The sequence below is a fragment of the Polypterus senegalus genome, chromosome 5 (assembly GCF_016835505.1).
Source record: "Polypterus senegalus isolate Bchr_013 chromosome 5, ASM1683550v1, whole genome shotgun sequence".
In the NCBI taxonomy this organism is placed as follows: Eukaryota; Metazoa; Chordata; class Cladistia; order Polypteriformes; family Polypteridae; genus Polypterus; species Polypterus senegalus.
In genome coordinates this window covers 150,739,602-150,762,042 of record NC_053158.1, presented here as the reverse complement: position 1 = coordinate 150,762,042, position 22,441 = coordinate 150,739,602, and the positions used below count along the sequence as shown (strand labels likewise).

Sequence of the window (22,441 nt, the reverse complement as noted above, 5' to 3'; positions counted from 1 at the left end):
AGAGCAATCACTTCTTCAGCCCCTGGGTGTCAGTTACACGTTCCCCTCAAGAGGCTTTCCTTCCCAGCTGCCTGTACTTTCTCTCTCACTGCTCGCTCGTTCGCTCACGCTCTAGCTCTCTGTTTAGTCTTCTAGCTTGCTTCTCCCTTTCTTTGCTTTAACCTCCTTTTGTCACTTCTAATTTCTTTTGTCATTTTTTTTTCTTTTTTTTTGTGCTGGCTCTCCTCATCTATCTCAGTGGTGTGCAGCACCTCCCTCACTACAGAAAAACGCACCCATGGAGGTCGGGCCAACTGTTTCATTATTTATTTATTAAAAATGGGCTCCTTATTATCAAGCTGCGGACCTGCCATACCATACCAGACCCACAGATCCTTATTTCCAAAGACATTTACACGACTTACAGCAAATTTGACATATGGCCAAATACAATCTCAAATGGAGACATAAGTCATCGCATGGCTGTTTTTTTTGCAGTATAACAACCTGTTTGAGAACTGAACATCTTATAGCATATTCTTTAAACAGTAATGAAAGCAATGGAAAGAGGCAAATTGTGGGTTTGCTTAAAGACATACCAGGAGATAAAATAAAGACATGAGTACAATAGTACATATCTACAACTACATATGATGTCAATATAGAAAGACCAGTTATAATTTGAAAGTAATAGTTAATAATCCCAGATTTTTTGCCATGTTCATGCTCGTATTCATTTTGTCTAATCCATTAATGAAAATAAACATTTGATGAAACAGAACACTGTTTGGTGAAGCAATTCTTCTGTGTGTTCCAGCAGTTTGAAATCCAATGCCCTGAACCACACCATGAACCCAGCAAAAATAAAAAAAAAATAGCAAATTGTTTTATATGTAGGTTAACCATCCCTAATCGAAAATTCCAAAATCCAAAATGCTCCAAAATTCAAAACTTTTTGATCACCGTCATGGCTGTACAAGTGGAAAATTCCACAACTGACTTCACTTGCACATGTGGTGTTCACAGCAATGTTCCCTCTATTTTTTTTTTACTGGTGAATGGATGTGAATAACACATGAGGTGGTACTTAGCATTTAGATAGATAGATAGATAGATAGATAGATAGATAGATAGATAGATAGATAGATAGATAGATAGATAGATAGATAGATAGATAGATAGATAGATAGATAGATACTTTATTTACAACTAGTTTCTAAAATCCCCCTTTGAATTCTGAGCAGCTTGAAGCACCACTATTTGAGCAGGGGTTCCCCCGTTTCCCTGTCAAGTATCGAGCACCATGAACCACCAGCACATGAATGATTAAAGGGGAGTCCCCAGTGGAATTTCAGGAGCCATGGATGCATTACCACAGGGTGAAAGGTGTAATAAAAGCTAATTATGCACTTTCAAACTGCTAGTTGGTTGAATTTTTTAGGGGGTAGAGGGAGTAGGGATGAGCATTGTGATCACACTGGCGTGGCAGCATAAAAATGCTGAGCGGCACACAGAAAAAAAGGAATGCCAAAGCATACCTGTCCAGTTTAGAGGAAACATTGACGCTGTGTTTTCACCAGTCTATTTATTGGCCATTGTCACCACAAGATCTATGTGCATTACTCATTGTGTTTTTTGCTTATTAGATGTGTACAGTAAACTTAATCAAAACACAGCATCATGGGTGGAGACTGAAAGCCTCCCGTTGCTTGTTGTTGCTAATGTTTAACAGCTGATACAGGTATTCTGCTGATGCTACTGAGTATAAACTTTGTTTCAGGCACAACATTATTAAAAATATTGCAGACAATTTCCCCCAGACTATCTGTACAAAGTAAATATCGATCCATCCATCCATTATCCAACCCGCTATATCCTAGCCACAGGATCACAGGGGTCTGCTGAAGCCAATCCCAGCCAACACAGGGTGCAAGGCAGGAAAAAAACCTCGGGCAGGGCGCCAGCCCACCGCAGGTCAAAGTAAATATGAAATCTAAATAAATTTTGTGATTATACTCAACCCGAAATACACAAATACACAATCTGAAAATAACTGAAATCTGAAATACTTTCGGCCACAGGCTATTCAGATTAGAGATGCTCAACCTGTACTACAATTAAGTGCATTCTGCAAAATATGTAATTCATCTGACTACTTTGTGTATATTTATCCAAGAATGTATTTTTAATATAGCCATTTTTATACAGACTGTTTCAGAGCATAGCAACAAAGGGAAACATATGAAACTCAAATTTAGAAACAAACCACCCAAGTTTTATCCCTACATTTGATGCCTTTCCAATGTTAAATAATGGACTGACATAATTGTGGGAGTAAGATCATAGCTAATAATTTTTAAGTTTGGAAATGTTTCATTTAAGGTCCAAATGCTGCCCCATAATGTCCAGGTACTATTTTATTTTCTGCAAAACAATTACAAACCAATGGAGGGCAGCTTTCTGGTTACAGTTATAAAAAGTGAATTAATCTTAGTGCTAAACGTTTAGTACTTTAGCGTCCATTACAATTTCATTAAAACACATCTTTAGCTCTCTACCTTTGCATTGTTAGAAAGTTAATCCAAGCATGAATCAACCGTTGAAATTTAGGAATGTCTTTTCAAACCACAGAACAATGATTAGATTTCGAGTTGAGTTCTAAGTAAGGAGATTCTGATATTTGATTTGAAACAATACCTGGCACTACAGTTCCAGTTTATCAATGCAGACATTATGGCGCCTACCACAAATTTCAATTGCTAGGTGGTATTAAATTATAGTTTCCCTTGTCGTGTCAGATACCCAGTTATTTTAAACCTCTACAAAATGCTTTGATAAATTGTCATTTGGCAAAAAGTAAAAAACACAACTGGTTTAGTCTGTCATTTTTTATTTTATTTATTTATTTTTTTATTTTATGAATAGTTCCTTTGTCTGCATATTTCTTAGCCTTCGTCACAGACAGTGAGGTTAAATTCATACTGGAAAAACAATCTTTCTGACAGCAGCTATCCATTCAATGAGCTGAGAAAACACAACTTATTTGTTTTGTTTTTCCTTGGCATGCTAATTACTGACATGTCAAGGTGGTGAAGCTTGAAGCAACAAAAATACTGCTTAGCTGAAAGGCTCATATTAATTACGGCACTATGGTTACCAGCTCTAAGACAGAAAATTATTGATATTGTTCTGAATCTTTTGGTGAAAAAACAGCATGCAAGTAAATATTTTCGGACAGTTTAAACTGCAAGACGTTTGTAAGAAAGAAACTTACACTACAGCCCATCTCATATTCCTTTCTTACGTCTTTGTAATGCTTCACCTGTCAGCTTAGGCTCTTTTGATCAGCTCTGTACACGATAACTTGTGATGTGCAGACTGCAGGGAATAATATTCCACGTGCTGGACATATCATTAAAAGTACAACACATTAAGTGCCATAATAACCCAAGAAACACAAAAGGTATTTTTTATAAAGCCACTGACAAAATGCTGTGCATCATGGCAGTGCACTGGTTTGTGTTGATGCCTACTCGGCTTTAGAGCCATTGGCTGGAATTCCCATGATATTAACTGTTTGAGTTAAATATCTACAAAAAAATGTATTTTATTTTGATTATTGATATTTATTTTGTATTGTTACAGCATAAGAATTTGCAATAAAAATACTGAGTGTATAAATATGTGTGCAAATCTTTTGTCATGTAGAAAATTATGATGACTTTCAAAGGAACTAAATACTTTTGCATGCCACTGTTCTTGGCGCTAAAAACAACTTACATTCCTTATCTTGCTGCTTAGCATTTTTCACATCTTCTATACGGAAGCTATTATTACACCTAAATGCTTACATGCCATTACCATATTGTAGTTCACATCTAAATTATGCATTATGAGTTTTCTTACTAATTGAACTCTTGGAGTGGGCTTTGTAGTACAAATTATGAAACATTACAGCTGAGTCTACTCTTTATTTGTTCTTGAGTCATTACCTAGACATGTGATATTCCAAAATCTATGATATAATTTGTTGCACAAACTTGTTTTATTGTTATAATAACATGATACACAAAACCATTGCATGAGTACAGACAGGCGATGCACAGCTCAGATTATGCAGCCTCTATTTGTCTGAAACTACATAAAATTATGTCATACAAAAAGGAATCCCCACTGAGATATTCTCCAAGAGCATATGGCTGCCAAAAGCAAGATGCATGGATGTTGAATGTGTGTTGTGTTGGAGACCTACGATATTCAAAAGACACGCTTTCATTTAATCACGTCATTTGTTAACAATAGGGAGCACCACATAATAAAAGCAGAAAAGTAGGAGGGAATGAGATGCAAATAATTTAGGGCTTGCGTGCTGTAATACTTCGGTGCTGTATAAATCAGCCTGGGCAATTTGCTTTCAGCTTTGTTCACGGTACTGCTGGACACTTTCTGGGAAAAAGTAAGCTTGGAAAATGAGTGACCTGATCAATTACTAATCAATTTGTTTTATATAAACTCTCTTGTCAAAGATGGATTGTTTTAGCATGAGTCTTTGAAGATTATCAAAGTGTTGTTCGATATATAAAATGTCACACCTCATGTTCATTCATTCATCTAGCTGTTTTCTGAACCTGTTTATCCAGTTCAGGATCAGGGGGACCTGCAACACTTGGCACAAAGCATGACCCATCCTACAGCATTTATAAAATTGAACATTTTCTGAAATAAATTCTATTTACTGTATATTGTTTTGATGTTTATTTCATTCAATTATTTTCCATATGTACCTATTCCAGAACAGCATTAAACAAAGCCAGAGACTGTACCAGCAACACTGGGTGCAAGAAAAGGACCAAGCTTACAGTATATAGGACAGACACACTAGCCCACACACCCTCTGTCACCCATACTGGGAAAATGTCTGTTGTCTTGTGTCTATGTGTCATGAGGCTGGAAACAAGTCTACCCTGTGAAAGCCGAAATAAAGACCATAACTACTGTGCCACCAGTACCTCTTTTATTGATTATTTTATTATAATTTTATTGCAGACTGAAGAGTTGGGACAAATAAACTGAGCTTCTTCACCTCAGCATTTACCACCCTATACACTGCATAGAGACCTGACTCTTTTCATGCAGAGACCTATGAGTGTAAAATATTATACAACAGTAGTGAAATTTAAAAGATAAAAAATAAAAGTTTGCTAATAATCTAGTACCATCATAGAATGATCATTTTGGCATTATATTTTAATGCTACAAGTACTGTTTTGATATATTTATGTTTGTTGTTATAATATACTAGATAAGTTTCCCAGAGTGCAAGTGAGAAATTGAAAAGGCAAGAAGTCATTAAAAAAATATATTATCAAAAAGTAAAATTTTAAAGGATTACCTCCCCATAATGATATTTTTATATGCTACCTCGTCCATTATATTTGGATTAAGAAAAATTTTTAATGTCAAGTTTTTATATAGAACGAGAGAAAAAAAGTGTATGATATATTAGAACCCAATGGTAACCTGTGCTAGGTTTTCTACATTTTAAACACACAACTGGATAAGAGACATGTGGATTATTAAACACAAGTAACGTTAGAATCTTTTTTCCATGGACATTTTTCACATTGTTTGCTTTTGTACAGTAATGCTCACCATTGGGTTGTATTCTAATAAAAACGTTTTCTCTTGTTCTGCGTGAAAACATGAGATTAAAAATTCATCTATGCCATCACTACACCCTACATGGGGTAAGTAAAATATACAAAAAATATGTCATTTTAGGGTGGCACGGTGGCGCAGTGGTAGCGCTGCTGCCTCGCAGTTAGGAGATCCTGCGTGGAGTTTGCATGTTCTCCCCGTGTCTGCGTGGGTTTCCTCCGGCGCTCCGGTTTCCTCCCACAGTCCAAAGACATGCAGGTTAGGTGGATTGGCAATTCTAAATTGGCCCTAGTATGTGCTTGGTGTGTGGGTGTGTTTGTGTGTGTCCTGCGGTGGGTTGGCACCCTGCCCAGGATTGGTCCCTGCCTTGTGCCCTGTGTTGGCTGGGATTGGCTCCAGCAGATCCCCGTGACCCTGTGTTCGGATTCAGCGGATTGGAAAATGGATGGATGGATATATGTCATTTTAGTTGGAGTATTCCTCTAAACTTGTTGCATTTAATAACTGTCAGTATTGAAAATATTTTTTGCATACAATATTTGTGTTTTTTTGTTCCAGTTCAAAGAATCTCAAATTGTAATAAATATCTCCAGAGACAATAAGGCCCACCCAGGGCAGCCTAGGGCCATGGCAAAAATAGTGAGGGGAAATGTCTCATTAATGTAAGAGTTAAATGTAGTGGGCAGGAATTGAATCCAGTTTTTTTCAGTGGAAAGACAAGCATACTAACCATTATGTCACTTTCATAGCCCGTGTGAACTTTTATTCGGTCAATAGATCACAGTCCAGTGGTTCATACTGTTCTCAGTATAGGTAGGGACTTACTTCCAAAATATTGTCTTTAGACTTAACACAATGCCAATTCATTATAAGAGCTGAATCAGCTGTGGGGTTACGACCAGTCCTCTGACCCCAAGGTGCCCCCAAAGCTGAAAGATATATGCCATAAATCTGAATTATGGTGAGAAGTACCTGTGTGCAAACTTTTAGGTCTCTGCCTTGAAAAACAAACCTGTGCATAAAAAACAAACAAACAAAAAGAGATTGTGCTTTAGAGATAAAGAAATTTGGCAGACACCTTTATCCAAGATTAGGACAGAATACAATTGTTTAAAGATTTTTTCTTTAGAATTGAAGGACAGGTAGCTTAAGTGATTTGTTCAGGGTAACCCAATGGGTTGAAGGCCAGGACAGAACAAGTTGCCATTATTGAATAGCCAGTGCCCTGGTGATTAAGAAAAAACAGTCTATGCATCTTCTAAAAAGCATTTTCTTTTTTTTTTACTTTACTAGGGGGCTCTGCCCCCTGCTCACTTCGCTTCCTAACCCCTGGGCGGGCGCTACACACTAGCCACTTTGTGGCTCTGCCGCTCGCGTATGGGGAAGTGGATATACAATTTAAACAGATTGCTATTTTCTTGGGAATTGTCACATATGCATGATAGACCTAACTATTTTACATCCAATAAGCATAGTAAAAAATAGAAAAACTCAATAAATTGAAAGAAAATTATGTTTCATGTTGCATAATACGTTTTCGTTCTATTTGGCTTTGAAATTAACACGCAAATACTTTTTAAACTTACATTTTTACTGTAAAACTTCAGTAAAAACAATATTTGGAATTAACTTTTCGTCAATATCACATTGAATTTTGATTCTGTGTTTGGAGTTACATTGTGACAATGCAAGGTATAACTGCCTGTGAGTGAATATCGTTTCTTTCTATCTAATAAATAAACCAAATTTTTTAAATGTTAGTCCCTGAGATTTGATAATTGTCATAGCAAAAGCTATTCTAATGGGAAACTGTAAACGTTTTAATATGAATAGCATATCAAGATCTTCTTTGGTGTCTGTTTTCCATGGAAGATGTACTATATTACCTTCCTTGTCGCCTGTTAAAATTTTACATGTCAGAATTGTTTGACCAATTTTTAATACAACTAATCTTGTCCTATTGCATAGCCCATCACTCATACATAAATTACGCAATAACATTACGATACATCCTTCTTTCAACAGTAATTCAGCTGGTGGAAGACCGGATGGTGTTAACGGTTGTAGATATTCTATGGGATATTGTAAGATGATGTTTTCATCTTCTGCAACATCACCACCAACTGTTTCAGCATAGTCTATTGATGCACATTTAACCAATTTGCCAATTTGATCGTAAAAATGTATAAGAACTGAGAGCAAAGGAACTGTGTCTGACAAAAGCATTCACACAAATGAGAGGTGAGAGGATAGTTGAGAGGAGGACGGGAATTTAAAAAAATCTCATGGCAATAGTCTTGTCTCATCTCAAGATTTTTTTTATAATAGAGAGAGACATATTCTGAAGTTTCTAGACGCCTGTGTTCAAGAGTTTGGATTAGGCACTTCCCAGTTACCAAATGTGATATACTAACTCTTACCCTGTGACGAAATCCTAAACATGTGTGCTTACTGTGTTTTATTAGGATGTTCTTTGATGTCTACAGTGCCTTTAACACCATCCTGGCTCAAAGACTAGGGAAAAAGGTGTGAGCTGTGCATCTTAATGCCCCCATAGTCTCCTGGATCATGGATTACCTGACCAACAGACAGCAGTTTGTAATGTTCAAGGGCTTTGTGTCAGAGATGGTGGTGCATAATACCTCAGGGAACCCTCCTGACTTCTTTCTTGTTTATCATCTACACAACAGACTTCAAATATCATAGCAGTTCTTCACTTCTACTGAAATTCTAAAATGACACTTCCATCTTTGGTTGCATTGCAACAACTGGCAACAACAACAATCCTGCCATATCATTAACACATCCTTCTTTTTTACTACCAGTAATCCCTGTTCCAAAGCATCATGGGAGTTGTAGTGCTTATCAACTAAATATAGACAATGTGTTTACATATATACAGTACATATACGCATCTCACCACAACACTGATTTTGATAATAAAATGAAAATCAATCTGCATTAACAGATACCTTCTGCTGAAAAATCAAAAATAGACATTATTCAGGCACCTGTTAGCAATAATAAGAGTTTTAACGAAGGAATGTGTTCACTAAGCTTCACTAATCTATTTTCCATGCCTTTTCCATTATTGTCTCAATAAATAAAAATCACTTTTCCAAAATGGAAAAGACAATTAGTACAAGAGAAAACGCTAGAAACTTTATAAAACCTTTGGGTGGAGAGTAACATTATTACACTTCATTATGCTATGGTTAGTAAAACCAAATTAAATTATTTCCTGTTTTTCCCACAGGAGTCATTTTATTTGTTTCAGTTGGTTAAGATTCCTGCATGCAACAAAGTTCCTAAGCAGTTATTCACTTTTTTTTAACAATAAGCAAAAATAAAATGCATTTTTAAAAGCTAAAAAAATTAAATACACACTTAACTTCCATTTGTCAACATTAAGTCTAGGATCAAATAAAAAAGCTTTACATGTGTCTAAAAGTGCCCTTTTTTAAACCAAAGACTTCAATGAGAGAACTGATGGATGGTTTTACATAGGGATAAGATAAGAAACATTCTTTTATTTATACACACATAATGTTTGACTTAGTTGAGGCTAGCTTTCTTCATTTCTGATGCTTCTCTTTTTGCCGGAGCACTTTTAGGTTAATTCTTAGAGTGTAAACACATTAATCCTACTAAAGCTCCTTCCTCTTGTGAAATGCTCTGATGTACAATCATTTCCACTGGATTCACAAACACTGCACGTACTTTGCGGACACACACCATGTGGTCTAAATTATCTATTTCTACTTCTATCACTCACATATACAGTGGTTCATGTGAAGGGACATGCTGTCATAATCTTTCTATCATGGTGATTTTATATAAAGTGGCAGAAATACTTATAGACTGTTGTCAGATTCAGAGTACAAATAATAAGGATGGGTCAGGGCACAAAGAAACAGTGATCATTATTAAAAACGTTAATGGACAGGACCTCAAACTCTAAGCCTGTCCAAAGATGAGTTTCTAGTATGAAGAAGGAAACTGGCAGAAATATATGGCTAATGCTAGGGAAAGGTATGGCTCTACAACAGACCTGGCGTAAGGAAGGCTTCTTGGAGTTTTTTTTTTGTTTTTTCTGTCCACCCTGGCCATTGGACCTTACTTATTCTATGTTAATTAATGTTGACTTATGTTTATTTTTTGTGTCTTCTATTTTTCTATTCATTTTGTAAAGCACTTTGAGCTACATTTTTTGTATGAATATGTGCTATATAAATAAATGTTGATTGATTGATTGATTGAGACATACTAAATGATACTCTTCTGTTAATTGCCCTTATAGATTTTAAACATTGGTCAGCATAGCAAACAACTATCAAATTAAATTCATACTTGCTTGAAATGGGATTTTCCTGTTAAAATGGATCCTTTTTCATAGCTCATGAATAGCTAAACCTATGAAGTGTAGGTGCTCTGATAGAATATGTTGATGTCTCCAATGTTTCTGTCCCTTTACTTAAGAACAGAGAGACATTAAGGCACCAATGAGCATCAGTACATTTACATAAGTAGTAATATTAATAAAAAATAGAAGATGGCACAAATAGAATACATTTATCATAAAGTATTTCATATAAATGACTACTAAAACTGTAAGCACTTAAGTTTAGCAGGAACTTATTCTCTGTGCTTCACTCACAGCACATAGTACTTTTTTGTCTAGCTGCAAAAAAAGTGCATCTCACCACAATATATATTGATTGATATTTTTACATATCTCTCTGTATGTACTGTAGAAACTTTTCATGTATATCACTATAGCTCACTTGCAATGTGAATAACACTCAGTACTGTGTCTACACCCAGGAGGGTTTTAAAGCTAGGAGGCTCTGTGGTTAACAATACAGTGGCAAATACAAAGTCAAGGATATATTGAAACCTTGTAGTAGTACTTCCCTTGGTTTGTGCAGTTCATGAATGTGGACAATCCATTACAGAGTTATACACAATTTGAGCCTGTTCAGTATGCACTGGCAGCTTGGCAAGAAAAAAAGCTGGCTCAGAATAAACTCATCACAGGGTATACTCACAAATGCAAAGTTTTCAGTATTTTATCATGCTCATCTATAGGAGAAAATGAAACACGTAGAACACAGAACCTTTATGTAGACATGCCTGGCCAAGCTGCCAGAATGAAGCAGCAGTTATGACAGTTCTGCCATGTTAAACACAGGATAGCTTAGACATTAATTAGAGTTCAAAGATTTTTTTTATTTTACCCCCTTCCCCATATTTTTCTCTCTCTTTAACATAGTACGTAATCTTTTTTACTTAAACAAGTGTAACAATTTGCAATGCCTGACACCTGATGAAAGCCATACAGCCAAAACTTTGTACCTCTAGCCTTCATTTCTGTTTTTTTCCCGGTATGGAAATAATCTTACCTTCTTTCTACAACAAAAACAAAACCAACACAGCACATCTTTTGATTATGATCTGATACCAAAATACATGGAGTAAATCCACAAAAATATGGAGATTATATTTTGCTTCCAGGTTCATTTTAATATGTGACTCAGTTTCTGTGACCAAGGAAGGTACCTTCTATAAACCATGACTTGTTTGAAATAATACATTTAGCTGCCTTTACGTGGTGTTCCTCATTAAGAAGATTTCACATTACGTGACTCTTAGTTGTTAGGTATGTCAGATTTGCCAGTTGCAGTTTCTGATCTCATCATCGGAACGATGTCAAATGAAATAACTGAAAGGCGCTGGCCATGTCACATTTAGCGACTGCATGTCAACCTTCTTGCACAGTCATGCTCACCCCTTTTTGAAACAGCCAATAATATGCTGCCAGACGGAGCCAGCACTGTATAAAGGGTTAACAGGTATGGCGAGTTCAGCTGCAAATCATTTCCCTTTTTTATTCTTTCTACCTTTCTGTCATGGTACATAAAACAAGAGACATCAGACAGACAAGCTACTCTTCTAATTGTGAGGTCCAAAACACCTGCCTTCCTTATTCCTTGTTGCTGCCTTATATGCATTGTGCTTCCAGGTAAGCAATCATTGGTTGTTAGCTCTCATGCACAAAGAATCTACCCTTACTCTACCTGTTTGATTTTGTCGGAGCAAGTTGCAAACTCAACTAAATCACTGGGCATTTCACCTTACATGACTGGCTTCACAGGAGTGCATTGCTGACTGCCTCTGATACGCCAAGATTATGCAAATAAAGACTACGACTGAAAATTGCTGGGAAAGTCATCTAAAGTGACATCGCCTTTACAGAACTTTTGCGGTTCATTTATATTTCTTGGAATGACTTGCGTAATCATCTAGCTGTAGATCATTTCAGGACTGAGGTAAGGATTCTGACTTATACGATGTACAATTTTTGGGTGCTACTCGTCGCTATAATGATTTATATTAAAATCACATTTTAGGGGCCATACTGTCCATCCAAGAATCTAGACAATTCAAATTATTCAGAAACTTAACCTCATAATTATCTCTAACTCTCTCAACATACACACACACAGAGCTTTGTTTTATGCTTTTTCCACATGTACATCTTCACTGAAGTTATGAATACTTTAAATAACTTGGTAAACCTGATAAAGGTTGACTGTCTAAAATTTATTTATAAAACAGAAAATATACTAAAAATGGAAAACATAGCTTTAACCAAATTCAACTTTATAATTCTTTAAGCAACGTGACCTGAATTATTATATTAAAAAAAATACTGCAGCTTCTTTTTTAGTATGACTTCATAAACTAACACATGTTGCAAACCTGAACAGCAGGACATTTAGCTTGTCTAGCTTTATGGAAAATACCGACATGCAAGACAGATACTGTTATTATGTCTGCTCAAAAGCTCTGAGTGACAACATTAACTTATTCTACTTTAGCTCCTTTACTTATTCTATACATGTGGCTTTAATTTACTAAGCATATTTGTTTCATTTTCTATGGATTTATACAGATTTATTTGGTTATACGTATCCAGGCCAAATGTTTTTGATCTCACTTTTGACAACCTAACCTCTAAGAAGCAAAAGGCTATTGGCTCACAGATCTTCCCTTTAAATCATACTGCTACCTTTGATAGTTGGGGTACCATAATTTAATATATTTGTACTTATATTGACATGCAAATAGAAAAGAAAAGACTGCTGGAATTCAGCCAAGATTCTGAGTGTGCTTAAAATGATAAACCTAAAATGTTACTTTATGAGGGTCTTTAATCCCCTGTATCAGTTTGTTCACATCAAAATGTTAAATGTTAAGAGTTTTCTGTTTGTGCAAATAAGCAAACAGCTTCAAGTTCAGAAGAAAATGTAAAACTATTATTTATCTGATTTTAATACAGGTTAATTGATTCAGTCTGGTACCTTTTCTACTTTTTACAAAGTTCAATATGTAACACAAAAATTGCATCTAAAGCAAATGGTCCAGTTTTCATAAAAACTCAAATGTCAGCATTTTTAGACAAGCAAGTGACTACTGTATGTTTGCCATTGTGCTCAGCATATTCAATCAGACTTCTTGGACCATGCTAAAAAGACAACATTGTATCAACATTGCATCAAAAATGTGTACAACAGGCAAACATACTAGGGACTGAGCCTTATGATTTCAGTCTTGGTGAGGTCGGGCAGTGAGGCTGACATATCATAGCATATACATATACAGTCGTGGCCAAATGTTTTAAGAATGACACAAGTATTGGTTCTCGTAAAGTTTGCTGCTTCAGTGTTTTTAGATCTTTTTGTCAGCTGTTTCTATGGTATACTGAAGTATGATTACAAGCATTTCATTAAGTTTCAAAGGTTTTTATTGACAATTACATTAAGTTTATGCAAAGAGTCAATATTTGCAGTGTTGGCCCTTTTTTTCCCCAAGACTTCTGCAATTCACCCTGACATGCTGTCAATCAACTTCTGGGTCAAATCCTGACTGATGGCAGCCCATTCTTGCATAATTAATGCTTGGAGTTTGTAAATATTTGTGGGTTTTTATTTGTCCACCCGCCTCTTTAGAATTGACCACAAATTCTTAATGGGATTAAGATCTGGGGAGTTTCCTGGCCATGGACCCAAAATTTTGATGTTTTGTTCCCTGAGCCACTTAGTTATCACCTTTGCTTTATGGCACAGTGCTCCATCATGTTGGAAAAGGCATTGTTAGTCTCCAAACTGTTCTTGGATGGTTGGGAGAAGTTACTCTTGAAGGATGGTTTGTTGCCATTCTTTATTCATGGCTGTGTTCGTAGGCACCACCAGTTCAGAGCTTGCTCAGGAATGGCAGCAGGTGGGCTTGAGTACATCTGCATGCACAATGAGGTGAAGACTTTTGGAGGATGTCCTGGTGTCAAGAAGGGCAGCAAAAAAGTCATTTCTCTTCAAGAAGAACATCAGGGACAGATTGATATTCTGCAAAAGGTACAGGGATTGTTTAGGGCATCTGGAAAAAATATTGTCCAGAGAAGAAAATGTGAATGCTACCAAGAGTAAAGCATCCTGAGACCATTCATGTGTGTGGTTACTTCTCGGTCAAGGGAGTGGGCTCACTCACAATTTTGCCTAAGAACACAGCCATGAATAAAGAATGGTACCAAAACATCCTCCGAGAGCAAATTCTCCCAACCATCCAAGAACAAGTTGGTGATGAACCCTTTCCAGCATGATGGAGCACCGTGCCATAAGGCAAAAGTGATAACTAAGTTTCTCGGGGAACAAAACATCGAAATTTTGGCTCCATGACCAAGAAACTCCCCAGACCTTAATCCCATTGAGAAGTTGGTCAATCCTCAAGAGGCGGGTAGACCAACAAATACCCACAAATTCTGACAAACTCCAAGCATTGATTATGCAAGAATGGTCTGCCATCAGTCAGGATGTGGCCCAGAAGGTGGTTGACAGTATGGCAGGGCAAATTGTTAGGATCTTGAAAAAGAAGGTCCAACACTGCAAATATTGACTCTTTGCATAAACTTAATGTAACTGTCAATAAAAGCCTTTGAAACTTATGAAATGCTTGTAATTATACTTCAGTATACTACAGAAACATCTGACAAAAAGATCTAAAAACACAGAAGCAGCAGACTGTAAAAACCAATACTTGTGTCATTCTCAAAACCTTTGGCCTCAACTGTAACATTTGAATAATTCTGTTGATCAACCCTGCAGGAGAGTTTCATGTCTAGAATGCATGACAGACCAGCATGACAGACCACTGTCTCTCGGAAGAATTTATGAATTGAATGTTTACTATTATGACACTCCTTTAAATTATATACTCACTAAGTGAATTATTAGGAACACCTGTACACCTGCTTATCCATGGAAGTACCTAATTCATTCAGTCATGTGGCAGCAGCGCAATGCATACAATCCTGCAGATACAGGTCAGGAGCTTCAGTTAATCTTCACTTCTAATGCTAGAACAGGAAAAAAATGTGATCTCAGTGATTTCGACCATGGCATGATTATTGGTGCCAGGTGTGCTGATCTGAGTAGTTCTGTAATTGCTAATCTCCTGGGATTTTTATGCACAAATGTCTCTAGAGTTTACTCATGATGTGTGAAGAACAAAAAACATCCAGTGACAGCTCTGCAGATTGAAATACCTTCTTGATGAGAAAGGTCAGAGGAGAATGGCAAGGCTGGTTTGAGCTTACAGAAAAGGTACACTAACTCAGATAACCACTCTGTCCAACTGTGGTGAGCAGAAAAGCATCTCAGAATGCACAGTGAGTTAAACCTTGAAGTGGATGGGCTACAACAACATAAGACCACGTCGGGTCCTAGTCCTGTCAGAAAAGAACAGAAAGTTGATGGTGTAGCTGGCACAGGCTCACCAAAGTTAGACAGCTAAAGACTAGAAAAATATAGCCTGGCCTTATGGATTTTGATTTCTGCTGAGGCACACCATTGGTACGGTCAAAAGTTGGCACCAACAGCATAAATCCATATGTACCCAACCTGCCTTGTCTTAACAGTCCAGGCTGATTATGGTGGTGTAATGGTGTGGGGGATGTTTTCTTGGCACACTTGGCACAATCACTGCTTGAATGCCACAGCCTATTTGAGTATTGTTGCTGACCATTTGTATCCCTTCATGGTCACAATTTATTGATCTTCTAATGACTTCTTTCAGCATGATAATGCACCATGTCACAAAATAAATGTCATGTCAAACTGGTTTCATGAACATGACAATGAGCTCAGTGTTCTTCAGTGGCCTTCCCTGTCACCGGCTCTGAATCCAATAGAACACATTTGGGATGTGGTTAAATGGGAGATTCACAACATAAATGTGCAGCTGACAGATCTGCAAAAATTACGTGAAGCAGTTATGTAAACAGGAACCAGAATCTCAATAGAATGTTTCTAACATCTTGTGGAATCCATGCCTCAAAGAATTAAGGCTGTTTTGAGATCAAAAGGTGGAACTACCCAGTATAAGTATAGTGTTCCTAATAATTTGCTCAGTGAGTATAAATATTTTGCAAACTATTGCATGCAACAGAAACAAGAAAAAGAAATACATAAGTAAGACTTAGTCCATAAGTGAACCCAAAGTTTTAGATTTATAACAGGACAAATCATTATCAAGTAGCAATTTGCCTAGAAATTCCTTTATAACCCCCTCACAAAACTGTAGGCACCGGCACTCTCCTGAGCTAGGGCTGATGGAAGCTTTATTGACTTTAGTATAATGTATTAACAGTCACCTGTAAGGCTGAGACCAAACTAGGGGAACTTTATATAAAGCTGGGTCGGATTTGTAGTACCCCACTACAGTCCTGTTTCACTGTTATCTAAACCTACAAGGCAAACAAGCAGAGTGATAGCACCAGACAGAAACAGGGTAAAATCAGGCAACTTATAATCCATTAGTCAAAGAGGCTGTCTCAGGCCTTGAGGAGGACTAAGAAAAAATACAGAAAACATTACACATTGCACTAAGTCCCAAGCAACTGCACTCAGAAGATTATCAATCCTTGTATAAAACAAGTATATTAACAAAGGAAAAAAACCCTGACTACTTACAATATAGATTTACAGCGTCATAGTTAAGGTAGGGAATGAATGATTTACAGTTTCAGGAATTCAGAGTAATGAGAGGCAGACCAGAGTTTGCCTCCCAACAGTCATTGGTTTCCTAATAGTCTATTGTTGCCCTGCCACCTTCAGAGAGATCAGCTGATTTATGAGTCTCGGGCTTTCTTTTAGTGTTTCTGAAGGGAAGCTAGCAGGAAGGAAAAGACTATGGAAAAAGAAAACAGTGCACACTTTACCATTCCAGATGATTTTCAACAAATGCTGACATAGGGCTGATCTGCACTGTGTACGTGTCATTTGCAGAATACTCAAACAAGCCGTAGTAAGGGTTGAAGAGCTCCTGAGAAAGCAGGAAAAAGAACTCTCGAGAGGGTCCACTATAATCCAAGCTGCCAAAAAGAAAATGAGGAAAAAATGAACTGTAGCACTTATAAATGTTCTATGAAAAAATCATGTAGTATATACTGCTGAACTGAAAATACTAAAAGTTAAAGAAAAAGTCAATTTCATGTTGTGTTGGCTTTATGTGTCAGTCAAGTATTATTATTATTATTATTTTGTCATTAAATTCAGACACCACTGTATAACTTTTCTTTATGGAAACAATCTTCTCCAAAACCAATAATGAAGTTTTTTAATAGTTTAAAAAGGACTGACTGTAATATTTTAAATTATTTAAAAAAGTAACATGTAAAAGATGTGTTTTACACAGATACAAAGTTATACTGAAAGTTTCCACCTAGCATTTTATAAGGGTTTTGTCTTTTGCATAATATGATTCACAGTGATAATCATTCAAACACCCTTTGCAATACATATACTGTATGATATAGATGACAGAGAGCTGTATTCTTAAAATTGGCGTGCAGGCAAAATATAATATTAATTCTTTATATTCATATAGCGCATTTCTCACTACTCAGAGTGCTTTACATAGAGAGTAGGGAGCCACTTTTCAACAACCACCAATGCGCAGCATCCACCTGGATAATGCAACGGCAGTCATTCTTGTGCCAGTACACTCACCATACATTAGCTATTACACGGTTAAGGGGGTGAGACAGCGATAGCCAATTAGAGACAGGGGATGATTAGGGGGCCAGAATGACTACGTCATGGAGGACAATTCAGCCTGGATATCGGGATACACCCTATTGTTTATAAAGGATGCCCAGGGATCTGTTATGACCACAGAGTTAGGACCTCAATTTAAGGTCTCATCCGAAGGATGGTGCTATTTATACAGCACATCGGTCTGCATCACTGCACTTGGACATTGGGATCCACCTTCAGGCCACAGGGTAAGTGCCCCCTGTTGGCCTCTGCAACACCTCTTCCAGCAGCAACCTAAGGTTTTACCAAGATGGTCTCCCATCTAAGTACTGGCCAGGCCTGAGCATGCTTAGCTTCAGGTGGATTAGGTGTTCTGAAGGGCATGTGGTATGGCTGCAAAATATGCAACATCTTTGGAATCACTGAGGTTTCTGTCACGTTTTTACAGAAAATGACAATGCTATAGTTTAAGCTGTAGTTTAAATAGGTGTTAGAGGTTGGCTGTAGCAGCATGAATCTGCAAAAGGAAAATACAGGTGAAAGCCAGACATAGTCTTAATATCTTAGGTGTTTCTAAATTAACTTTCGCAAATATTTTTCTTTAAGTAATTTAATAATTTTTATACAGTGAGTCTATCCATCCATCAGTCAAAATCAGTGGTTTGTCTACTTTGCATAGACAAACCTATTTTGAATTTCAAACCTTTGTATATGAAGGACAAAGTAAACTAAGGTGTAACTGATTGTCAGGCAGGGTAAGTCTATGAAAGATTATTAGTGCCAAAATGAAATGCAATCTAATGTGTTAACGCCATACAATGGAATGTATATGCATATGGTGCATTTAATTTTGGCATTCTTTTATCATGTCATAATTAAAACCATACAGCCTTTTAATTCATGAAAATAGATCACATGTCACAAATAAACTATTAACTATTATCAGCAATTTCTTTCAATAGCTTGGACTGCAGCTTTTAAAGAAATTGGTTTTAAATTTGAATTCTGATAAGAATCATAATTTAAAATTAATATTTAATCTCTGTAGTTTTAGAAGATAAATACTGTATATTTTTTATATCTTCTACAACCACAAATCTTATGAAGAAATGTATGCTGGCTTTCGGTAATGAGACATCATAGACAGTTTTAAGATGTGTTGTTAAAGAGATTATAACATTCTACAATACAGGGAAATAACACATTGATTACGTTTAAAAACAGATTTTAACACGAGTAACCACAGTATTTTATTACACAGGTTTATGAATTTACTTATATTTGCGTGGAACTATTCTTAGATGGTTTGCATATCATTTTCTCAGAGTCAATTCTGTTTTCTCAGAGTCTGATATATTTTCAAATATTAACTTTATTTGAGACAGTGAGCTGTATTTTTTAAATAAAACTGAACCTTATTTTTACTGTGTTACTAATTAACAGCTTCAGAAAATTAAAACAGTGTGTTATTGTCCTTAAAGTCAGAGAAACAAATTTAAAATAATTGAAATTATACACATAGCAATACAAAACCAACCGATTATAACCTGGAAAACTTCAATTTTTCTTTTGCTACATTCACAAACATGTCACATGTTGTACTGCAGACTAGTCTATTCATTATTTATCACATGTACACACCAACATCTCCTTTAATAAAACGAAAAATCTAAAGTATCAAATTCTGAAGTCTAATACAAATGAAAGAGAAAAAGTTTTCTTATAAATTTCCCTCCTGGGGATCAATAAAGTTCAATCTAAACTAATCTAATCTAATGTAGAATAAATGACAAATTAACAATAATAAAGTAAAGAAAAGCTAAGGTAAGACTTCATTATTATAAACAAGAAAACTATGACGCTGAAGTAGGATATTAACACGCTTAAAACAATCAAAACATTTGACTTTATATTTGTCCTTTGGAGATCTAGTGGTTTTAGATATTGGTAATATCTTGACTTGATGCACAGTGATTCCAGCTGCTAAATTCACAACTCCAGTTATGTTGCAAATGCTAGCTTAGCTGTCGCCTCATGAAACATACCCTTCTTCTCCAACAAATGTAACATAGAGTTTATTTCGCTGAAGTTCCTTTCGAGAGTAGGCCATCACTTGATTAAAGGTGCCCTCCAGTAGATGGTCTCGACGAATAATCAATCTGCAATTGAAAAATAAGTTGATGATTAACAGAAAATAAATGAAACTATTCTTGTTAATAGATACATAAATCATCATATAGCAAGTTATTTTATATCTTTATTAAACATTATGCCAGACCACATTCCAAATATTAAGAAAACTACTTATGCCACAGTTAGCATAAATAATTGCAATCAGACATTTCTAGTAGTTTATTGATCGGTGTCTCATAGCTTTGTGGAGGAATTTTGGCCCATTCATCCAAGAAGACCTACATTTACTCAGCACACTTTGTAGGTTTGGACTGCTATTTGTTTTCTTCTGGTAGTGCGACAACATCAAAATTGAGTTTGGGTTTTCTTTATTCTGCCATTCGAGATGGGCACTCCAAAGTTGTACATTTTATTTTCTTCAGTTGTTCTGATGTAGCATTTCTTGTATGTTATTATGTCATTATTCTGCTGAGCTTCAACGTTCAACGGAAATTGTTCAGGTCTGGAAAGAAACCTCACACTACACTGCCATAACTGTGTTTTACCATGGGTATGGTACTCTTATAGTATTACTTTTTTCACACATATTTGGGAATGTGTAGGCCAAAATGTTCTTTTTTGACTCACCTGTCCACTGAACACTGTTTCATAAACTTTAAAAATCATCCAAGTGTAATCTGGCAAGCATGACATGAGCACTGGGCCTTATTAGTAGGAACGGGGTTCATCCTTGCTGCTCTGGCATGGATTCATTCACTACTAGTTGTCTTTCTAATGCTGAACAAATTAACACTAAATTTAATGGATTCAATCAAGTCTTGATATCCATACATTTTGTTCTAGGGTTTTTGTGACATTTTTTTTTTACATATTGCTTAGTAAGAATTTCATAAGAGAAGATCACTCCATGGAAGACAGATCACTGTCCCAACTTTCCTTCATTTACATAATATATAATTAGGTATTGAGCCCAGATCTTTACAGTTTGAAATGTAAAACTTTCCAGACTCAGAAATATCTAAAAATGATATCTGGTGATATATAAAAATTCTTCTTATTCCAATACAAAGTTGTGGGGACAACAGTTCTTACTGGCAGCACCTGGAAGCAAGACAGGAACCAACCATGGAGTGGTCACCAGTCTATCTTTGGCACTCTCATCCATAAACACCCACTTATTCATACTGGGCCACATTGTAATTTTTTTGAGTGCACTAAATCACCTGCAAGTTTGAGTAGTTTTCAACCAAACCAATGAAACAACCTAAACATTGGTGTCTTGCTTCTCTCATAGCTTCCTTTACATATTGATATATGTTCCCAAAATACTACGAAAATATGCAGTAATATAAGGGCTAAATTTCATGGCAGTATATTCTTTGCACACTTGTAAGCAATGACTAATACAGATTCCCAATACCACCATCTTATAGTGCATGTATAAGTTCTGTATCTTCACTAGAATATTTTAGAAAAATGAGGAAAACCTTTAGGTGAGGAAAATTAAGATCTGATGCTCATATACAGGTGAGTTTCTGAATGAATTTTTGCTCATACATCATTCTTCAGAAAGTGGTGACAAAACACAAGTGCACTGCACTAATGCATGCCGATAACTCCCACCAGGAAATGCACACTGAGTCTCAGGTTCTTTAAAAAGAAGGAATAGAATTCCAGCTTGATATCTGTCATTTTTTAGTGGTTAACCTGTTAATAAAAACACATACCGATATGCCAACTGCAAATGTGATTTGACCTAAACTTTGCAGGGAATGCTATGTGCTTTAAGGTACATACCACAGACTTGACATACAAATTAAGTTATGGAGCAAGAGAGAGTGTCAGTGGAGTTCTAGGGTACATGTATATTATATGTACATTCAAGCTATGAGCTGGACTGTTTTTTAATCCCATTCCCACCGATACTCTAAGTGTTCCATAACTGTAAAAGTACTGTGCTGTACTGTGCAGTTTACAGTGCCACATAACGCGCAGCCCCTTAGAAAAGGTCTAAATACAGCATCCACCAATATGTCAGTATTCCCTTTTGCAGGTGGCAATTAATTTGGACACCAGAAAGTCACAGGCTCTTACAAAGCAATGGGCAAATAAACACAAGGAACATAACCTAAGCCAAATAACAAACGGATAATCCTTTTGTCCTTTTCGTAAGCATCCACTAAATGAAAGTCCACTACCTGCATGTATTATTCAATGTGCTATATTGTCATTGTGCATTTAAATATACAGAGTCAGACTTGTTTGTGTGATATGTAAGCAGTCAAGAAAATCTGCCACATATCTAAGGGTAGCTTTTTTTTGTAAATGGAATGAAAAATCTGCAGACAGAGTGACAGCTTTTTAAGTTTCTAGTGTCCAGAGAAAGACCTAGGATGAGTTAATTAAACACTACATTTTATTACCCAATACCATAGAACTGAGTATTGAGTGGTGGCTCTGTGGCTAAAGGATCTGGGCTGGTAACTTAAAGGTTGCCGGTTCAAACCCTGGCAGTAACAGAAGGAATGCTAAACTGTTGAGGATTTGAGCAAAGCCCTTAACCTGTAATTGCTCCAGGA

At 36.3% G+C, this 22,441-nt stretch overlaps 1 protein-coding gene across 1 annotated transcript in view; it reads right to left on the bottom strand.

Moving 5' to 3' along the window:
* Positions 1-22,441, bottom strand: part of LOC120529580 (E3 ubiquitin-protein ligase HECW1-like) — a 471,213-nt gene that overhangs the window by 31,150 nt on the left and 417,622 nt on the right. Inside the window, exons 22-23 of the mRNA XM_039753493.1 lie at positions 19,775-19,888; positions 16,913-17,065 (exon numbers count right to left, since the gene is read on the bottom strand). Of these exons, the coding sequence (XP_039609427.1) occupies positions 16,913-17,065; positions 19,775-19,888 (267 nt within the window). The remainder of the gene's footprint in view (positions 1-16,912; positions 17,066-19,774; positions 19,889-22,441) is intronic.